This window comes from Propithecus coquereli, unplaced genomic scaffold (genome assembly GCF_000956105.1).
Source record: "Propithecus coquereli isolate 6110/MARCELLA unplaced genomic scaffold, Pcoq_1.0 Scaffold677, whole genome shotgun sequence".
Lineage (NCBI taxonomy): Eukaryota > Metazoa > Chordata > Mammalia > Primates > Indriidae > Propithecus > Propithecus coquereli.
This window is the reverse complement of record NW_012152807.1, coordinates 335854-344875: the sequence shown is the minus strand read 5'-3', so window position 1 is coordinate 344875 and position 9022 is coordinate 335854. Positions and strand designations below refer to the sequence as shown.

Genomic DNA, 9022 nt, shown 5'->3' with positions numbered 1-9022 from the left:
AAATTAAAGAATGTTTCTTGAGCTTATTTTTCACTCCACATCTGAAAATACCACTCAAAAACTATATTTCTTGAATTTGGGGGAAAAAAAGTTGTGATTATTCTTTCCACAATGAAAATAAAATTTTCTATTGTCTAGAATAGGCTAAAACTGGATATGCTGTGAAGAAATAAATGCTTCTTAGTAATAAATCTTAAAATGATATCACACTATTAGTAATCTATATTGCTTCCTTTAAAATAGTTCTTACATCTGTCTAGAAAGGTGGCAAGAAATATACTGCAAAGGAAGCAAAAACAACAATATCCTTACTAAGAAATATAAACACTTTCAGTAAATTGCCAATTTTTACTTTACCAACAAGATAGGACTTTTTCTATTTGCAACTTACCCAAGCCTGTGAATGCTTAAACTGATTGTTTTTTCAAAAAAATGGTTCATTCGCTTTCTTAAATTATTTGTTTTTTTACCATAGACCTTCAGTAATTATATTTTGGAATTAAAATGGTTTTCTTTAACAACGTCCAGAGATCTATTCCAATCCAATAGCGAGTGTGAATAAGTCACCTTTATTTCAACCTCACTAGTAAATAAAACTTTCAATGCATTTAAACTGAATACAGTATTGATTTTACATAATTATTTTGAATAATATGGCCAGTTAAAAATCGTATTGATTTTACCTGCATGGTATACCTCCTTTAGAGTAAATAGCTGCAAAAGCAGAAGGCGCCCGTGATTGTTCAGCAAACTGAAATTAAAAAAATGAAAATATTGACGTCACCTCCACTTTATGATATCTAATCAATTTTAATCCTTCTTAGGTCAGATGCAAACAGCCACCCTGACTTTCAAACCACCACACTGGTGTCAAGTACATCATTCCTACTCAGCAACATGACTGAGAAAAAGTGTCCATCCTCTCAGTACTATTAATACCACAAACACCCTTTGTACATTTCCTTTCATCCCTAACTTGTTTCAGAAGCCTTGCAAGTGGCTGCAACCGTACACGGATTGATAGATCTTTCTACCCACTTCCCCACTGTGACCTTTCAAGGTGAGGGCTAAGTAGAGAAGAGATGTTAAGTACAGGGAAAATGGATTTTTTTCAGCCACTAGTACATCTCCTACTTGTCATCAAGCCAAATATGGATGGTATATATGGATGGTCAGAGAATCTATATAATTTCTCCAAACTGGCTTCATGCTTCTATGAAAAAACAAAGAATTGCATTGGGCAAGGATGAGAGAGTTGAAGATGGAGGATGATTCTCCAAACATATGCCTGGATGTGTCCTTTTTAGATTACATAACTTCATAATCTTTTGATTTTGCTATATATTTTATCTTAAGAATAGATTAATTCTACACCTACTGTCAAAGATGATTTAAGAGGTGGTCAATCATAACAATTAAGCCATCATAGCATAAATAATTTCAATGTAATTGATCAGCATAAATAATTTCAATGCAATTGATTTAAGCATTTAGGCACAAAAAGTAAATGTTTTATCACATGGTACTTTGAACATAATCAAATGAAACACAGTTGTCTAATTTACAAAATATTAATATAAATTTACTAAGGTATTTTAAAGATGTAACTAGCTAAATTTTTTTTTAATCACATGTAGTAGTTTTAAAATATATTTAGAGTATGTGTAAGTTTAGAATTAGCTTTTTCCCCTCTGGGAAAAACACACGTGTTTTGAGTAAAAGTACGTAAGTAAAAAATTCTTAAAATAATAAAAGATTCATTTACAAAGTTCAATCCATGCTACGTGTAAGAATTCATAGCAGTAGACATGTTTCATTCATCTAGTTATAATTTCTAAGAAAGATATATGTTTTAAAAATTACTTTCAAGTAATTATCACATCAAATGAGAAAGTTACTTTAAAAAGTGTTATTTGTATTGAGGGAAAAAACTAAAACAAATCAGTGCTATACTATTAACATATTCTATTGTGTTACCTACTAGCAAATGACCTTACCTTTTGGCTCTAGGAGCCATGTGAAAAATCCCTAAAGTTTCAAAAGACCCACACAGACAAAATTTCTGATTGAAATTCTAAGCAATTCCCTTCTTTGCCTTTCAGTTTTTTTCTAGAGATAATCAGTTTCATCTTCCAGGTCCCAAAGGATCAGGTTTTTTTCCCCTATAAATGGATTAACTCTATCAATTTTAACCAAATTTTACCAAAATTCTATTAATGTAAAAAAATTTGTTGTCTCATTCAATTTTAAGCATATCATCACAGATGATATTTCAATTCTGAAACAAGTTATCAACCACACTAAACTAAATTAGTAATTTTAAAAAATTTTGATTCAAGTGAAATATTTAAAATTTATTCACTTTTAAGTGCACAAACCATAAGCGAATGGTGAAAACACAAAAATGAACACACCTGTGTATTGACACTGAGGTGAAAAACCTGAAAGTTACCAGCACACTAGGAAGCCTCCACAGTGCCTCTTCCTAATCCCTACCCACCTTTTTCCCCAAAGGTAACCCTACCCTGACTTCCAGCTGATTTAATTTGTATCGGTAGCCTTTACATATCTTAGACATGCTTTTCTCAGGTAAAATCATTAAATTATTTCCCAAAACTGTCCTTAATTTTTAATTTTAAGACTTAAGACGAGGTCCACTAAACATTATTAACTGCAAAAGTTTTTCTTTAAAGAGAATTAGAAAAGTGAAGTAGCACCACCATACAATCCCTCAACTAAATATAAGACAAAAGTGACAGCAGAGAGATATCAGGGCCTTCTTCAGGTATTCAATCTCCTTGACACTGTGCTTCTTTATAGAAAGAAGCAAAGGAACACAGATGCTCAAACTATTTATCATTTTTCTTTTACAAAGTCAGACACTCTCTTCCTCCCCTCACATAGTTCACTAAACCCTTGGTTAAGTATCTGCCATATTCTACCTGCCATCAAAGTTAGTCAAGAGCCTCAGTCACTCTCAAAATCCCCTTCAACAGCTGAAACCACTATCATCTTACCCTACCAAGGGTGGGCATGGGCCAGGCAACGCCTAACAGTATTGCATAAGTGTGTTCACTTCTGGATAATTCACTAGCTACACACTTACAATTTACCCATTTTCATGTGCATAAATGTCACGTTTATTTAATCTGATTAAATTTTTGTGAGAGGGCAAACGGAGGCTAGTACTGCAGTTAAGGATTTCTGGTGGAGCTAATTTGTAGAACATAGAGGAATGGTCAGAGATGTTTATGCAACTATGGAAGCATGTAAATCATCCTATGCCAATGAAATACAAGCTTATTCATTTGATTATTAGGAAGTAAAACAACATGATAAATAAAAAGTAAAGCTGATATACAGTTTATTTTATGCACTACAATGCTGATCCACGAATATGTGATAGGACATATCCAGACTGGTTAACACCGTCTCACCTCCATGCTCACTCCTACATGCATGTGATTAGCTCGGATCTTCATCATGATTACCATATGTGCTTCCTTCATCAATAGCTCAAAACTAACAAAAAAAAAAGTCTCGAGACAGCATTCAAAATGGTTCAATAGTGTGCTAAATGCCTATTACTTTGAAAAAATCCACTGACTTAGAATTATTTTGGACCTACCGGGTTAATTGTTTTGGGGTTAAGTTTATCACTTGGTCGAGGACGAAGTTTTCTTGCAGACTCTGGAGAACTGGTTGATGAGGAGGATCTGCTTTGCTGGACTGTAGTCCTGTGTTTTATCTGTGCACCTGATGATGCCCTTTGATCACAGTTACCTGGACAAAACAGAACATCAACAAAAAAGGTAAAAGCAATAAATTTCATCCTGCATTCATCTTTAACAAACTTGGCCTCTTCTCTTAACAAAAAAAGCTCTGTACCTGTTACTCTGTTTCTCGACTGTGTACCTCCAGGGCACTCTGATTTCTGCATTGCTTCCCTTTTACTCCTGCAGTTAAATGAAACTTGATTTCAAAATTTGTTTGAAGGGGCATTCATTATCAATATAAAGCCCAAAACAGAACAGAGTAAAAGACACAAAAAAGTTATGGTATGGAGCAAAATACTTGAAAAGACTAATGAGAAGATATGAAATTATGTCAAATTCAATAATATCAATAACAGCAAAAAACCCACCTGCAAGAAAACAAGATGTATAAAAGTAAGTCTTTCTTCCATTCAAATTGTCAAAATATACTGTTAGAAACTCAACTGCAATCCTCTGGTCACATAGAAAAAACAGACTAGATTTCTTAAAGGGGTGGTTGGCACATTGTCTGTATTTTCAATGCTCCAAATGTTAACATCCTTCTACTTTTCCAGTGACATAATGAACTCTCCTGCCCAATGTACCACAAGCTCTTTAAATTGAACATAACTAAAACTGAGGTTGTCACACTGAAGTTATGAACCTCTTGTTAATTCAAGCTACTGCAAGTTTTCTGGTCCCCAGACTAAAAATCTTAGGATCATCCATTGTCTACCTTTCCTTCACTTCCTACACTCAACCCTACAGATGTGATGAACATGTGATGAAACAGAAAGAGCTTTGGGCTCAGATCTGGGTCTGTAACTCAGTCCTACCAACAACCAGGTTTATGAAGTTAGGCAGATTATTTAACTTCCCTAAGTATAGACTTACTGACCCGTTAAAAAGGGGAGAAAATAAAAGCCTATCAATGCTGTTCTGGAGGAGTAAATAAGAAGATAGATCCAGTTACTCATTCAGCAAATGTTGGCTCACTTTTACCTCTTGCACAGTTCCCTTTTCTGCTAATGGGAAGACTCTAGTTTATATCACAAGATTTCCTGCTTAAATCAATTTCTAAACTTACACACACACACACACTCACTCTCTCTCTCTCTCTCTCTCTCTCTCTCTCTCATACACCCAGATGCATATACCCAACTATTTGCTGGTATTTGTAGGTCTAACTCCATTTCCAACTTCCATACAGCCTTTCCTGATTTTCTCGGTTTCTCCGATGTACAGTTCTATGGCACTCTGATTTTTACACTGCTTCCCTCTTCTTTCTACTTGATTACTCTGTTCTCTCACTTCCATGACTCTAGTTATTATTCCACTAGCATACTTCTCACTTTATACCTTTAATACAGTAGTTATATACATGACTGCCCCTCAACTACAATGTAAGATACTCTCTTAAGACAACCATAGGTGAAGTCCTCTTCCACTTCCAAATGACAGCTTTTCAAATATTTGAGAACACTCTTAATTCCTTCATTTTGTCTTCTTGAGGATAAACACTGATACTTTCTTAAACAATTCCTCACGTGAGATCTGTTTGACAAATTAAAAATCTTTAAAAGGAAGACACAGCGCCACTTAATAAAATTTACCCAGATAGTGTTTCAAACATGATGTGCCATATCAAAGTCTGGTATTATGTAAAGGTAAACTTAAATGTAAGATTGTTTCTGCACAAAGAGTAATTTTAATTTCAATTTTCTTGATTTAATATATTGACCTTGTTTTCTCATCCCACTATAAGCACATGACTTACTTCCCAATATCACACTTCACCTTCATCCCCAAGATATTTTCTAGTACTATGTTAATTAAAATTTCATTATATTTGTCAGATATTCTAAAATATAAGCTAAGACAAGCTTTAAATATGTTAACCCACTATTGTACTTCTGTGACATTCCACAAAGATTTACTATTGTGCCTGGCCTCTGTTTTGAGAAGCTCCAGGAGCTTATACAAGTTTCTGTTGGAAAAAAACAAAAAATCCATGCATCAGTTATTCAATTGTATAATTGGGGACAATTACAGGAACTACTCTAAGTGTTGATGAAGACTAATAGGAATATATGTAAAATAATATCTATATAATGGTTGGCACATAGTAAGTGCTCTATGAGTTTTAGCTGTTATTTTCTTTACAATGGTACAAAGTGTTTTTTAGCATTAGTATTTCTAATAATAGTGTGGCCAATTTGATTAAATGTTTCCTTCTTTTCAAAAAACTTGGTTTAACGCCTTGGGCTAGATCAATTTGAAGATCAGTTTAAGTGCATAGTTAGCCATATCAAATCATGATGTACATTTTTCAACACTACCTACCAATTCTGCAAAAGTTTTTGATAGAATTCTACAGGCTTAATTACTATCTTTATGTCAAAAAGTTGTTCCTGTAGCATACCAATGGGAAGATGTGGCATTATATTTTCAATGTGTGCAAAAAGTCACTGAAACTCTTCATTTAAAAAATTTTTACATTTTACATTTTAAACATGGTAGAAAGTTGAGCTTCCAAAGTTCTTAAGTACACAGGGCAGTTTTTATGTGCAATGTTCATGTAATTTTCAGCAACACGCACAATGATGCAAATGTTGCTATGTCCACTTTCGAAATATCCTATGAGAGTTGTTTTTCCCAAAACAATTACTTTTTCATGTGTTAAAATTATTACTGTCTACCTTAAGGACAAATTATGGTCAGCCTTCTGATCTTTTGTTGGTGGTTTTTTATTATTTCAAAATATTACAGGGGTACAAATGTTTTTGGTAATATAGATCAGACTGACAGTTGGCCTTCTGTATCTACAAGTTCTGCATAGGTAGATTGAACTAACGGCGAATACTAAGAGAGCCAACTGAGGGAGTGTTCTGTGGATTTTGGTATCCACCTCGCCGGGAAGGCGGAAGCGGTGTGCTGGAACCAATTTCCCTCAGATATTAAGTGATGACTGTAACTGCGCTCAATTTTTAAAAATAATATCCACCTGGTAGCATACCACTGACAAGCCTGGCGCGTGAGTTACTTGTGAAAGAAAACGCTTAATTCATCTTACTCTTAACAACTCTTTTTGAGTGTTTTGTCATTAAATAACATGTGGAGGATGGTATTATGGGGAAGTTATGGGGAGAAGTGAAGCAGTAAAAAAAAAACTTGTTATAAATATTAGCAAGGTCATCCCTTATTCTTTTATAAAACAATGCAAAAATTTTAATTAGATACTAGAATCTATAAATCCACTTAACCTGAAACACCTAAATTATGTCACAATATCAGAGAGCAAATAAACCAAGCAGGGGCCCACTGTGAAACCTACACTTCTCCCTTGCGTGCTGTAGGTTATCTACGAGGTATTTTCGGCATCTGTATCAATCAATGCCAGGAGAGCACACTTTCTATCATTGTTCTGATGGCTCATACATCCTATTTCCACTTTTGAGACCACCGAACTAAAATGCCTGCTAAATTCTCAGGGGCAGAGACCACGTTTTTTCCTACTCTGACCCAGTGACTAGAAAGTTGCAAAAGTGTAATAGGCACCCTACTAAAGCCATGTTCTATTTCTAAAGCGCCTTCAAATTCTAAAGGACAGAGACAGAGCCCAAAAGCCACTTATCCCAATCCCTTTTTACTATAAAGTAAATCCAAAGGGCCAGTATTAAGGATCTTGAAAGCTACTTTCCATCTTCCCAGCCTCCCTACCTCCCCCACCATCCGCTACCAAATACCTAAGATCAGATCAGGGCCAGGGTGTTGTCAAAGTCAGAAAATGAGGAAAACACATAAAAAATAGATTTTAAAAATAATTTTAAAAAAACAACCAGAGGTTAAAAAAGAGGAGTAGGAGCAGGAGGCCAGCTTCGATTAAGACAAACGAAGGCTACGCTCGACCAAAGCCAGACCCCAGGAAAGGAGAAAGTCACTCGCGGCGCTCTGGGTCTCAAGGGTCCTTAGCAACGGGGTCCTGCGGCCCTAGCATGGGGCCTGCAAGGAAGCCATCTGGGCCGAGAGAGCGCGGACGAGATGCTCGCACCCGCGGTCCACAGGTCCCGGGACCCGTTCCTACCGCGCCTCTCTCTCGCCGCCATCCGCATACCAGCTGCCGCCCCTGGTGGGGCTTTGGCCCGGCGGTCGGTCAGCTAACATCCGCGGCTGCCGCCACCGGTTGTCGGACTTCCAGAAAATGAGGCTTCGCGCGGCTCGCGCCCCGGACCTGGCAGCGCCGCGCCGTGACGTCAGACGCGCGCTGCGTCTTCTAAGCCAATGGCAGGAAGTCGCCGAGTCTCTTGCGGAAGAGGGTTGCCCCGGCAACTAAGAGCCGGGAGTTCAAAGGGCAGTTCGCGAGCTGCAGGCGCGGTCTCTGTAACAAAGGAGCACCTGTTGGGGGATCTTGTCGCAAGGAGAGGTCAAGGGATCAGAGGCGATGACTGGCTCTCAGTCCCCTGCGCCTCAGCCTCTCTCCACTCCATGTGCTTAACTCTTAGGCTTCTCTCGCTCATTTACTACTCATGGTTCTTCAGCTCTCCTGCCCTAGATCCTCTGAGAGCTGAGGACTGTGAACTCCTGCCCCAGAGTCTTCAGGGCTAAGAGCCAAAGCCATCTGCCTGCCCAGCTGTGGAATGGCACTGTAGCTTCCTGTCCTATCAGGCCAATTCATAAACCCAGCTGTCGAAATGCGTTTCCTGCCGTATTTTACTAATCCATATGCATTGCATTCAACTCCATAATATAATCCGTATTTTTAATAATGAAAAGCAAGAGGTTTTGTCCTCCAGATCATTTTACTGTAGCTGGTGCTGCAGGAAAATTCGTGGCCCTTTGCAAGTCCACCAGCGACAATTAGGGTTGTCATAGTAAAAACTCCAAGCCCTTTAGACCTGTCCACGCATTCCTGTGTAGTATCCTCTTCGGTTGCCAACCCAAAAGCCTTAACTTTTTGTTCTGATAACAATTAACTATACAAGTGGCATTGTCCGAACACTCCAGGTCGTGTCATCCTTCTATGCTCCTGTAGCTCCATTCTTGCTACCTGACAACCACCCCAGAAGCATGTTCGTTAGGCTGTATCTTCAGAATAAGGACTGTATCTTCCATTTTATTTCTCCAGCTTCAAGCATAGTGTAGTGGGTATTCCAGAAACACTCTTTAAATAAATAAAATGAATGAATATAATGAATATGTTCTGTCTATATCTAATTTCTCTAATGTTCTGTGACCTTATGTACAAATCTATCTTAATTTTAAAATTT

At 37.2% G+C, this 9022-nt stretch overlaps 1 protein-coding gene across 1 annotated transcript in view; it reads right to left on the bottom strand.

Moving 5' to 3' along the window:
- Positions 1-7931, bottom strand: part of PACRGL (PARK2 co-regulated-like) — a 22652-nt gene extending 14721 nt beyond the window's left edge. The window contains exons 1-3 of the mRNA XM_012660754.1: positions 7840-7931; positions 3889-3956; positions 3629-3783 (exon numbers count right to left, since the gene is read on the bottom strand). Of these exons, the coding sequence (XP_012516208.1) occupies positions 3629-3783; positions 3889-3956; positions 7840-7919 (303 nt within the window). The 5' untranslated portion in view covers positions 7920-7931. The remainder of the gene's footprint in view (positions 1-3628; positions 3784-3888; positions 3957-7839) is intronic.
- Positions 7932-9022: the final 1091 nt, after the last annotated feature.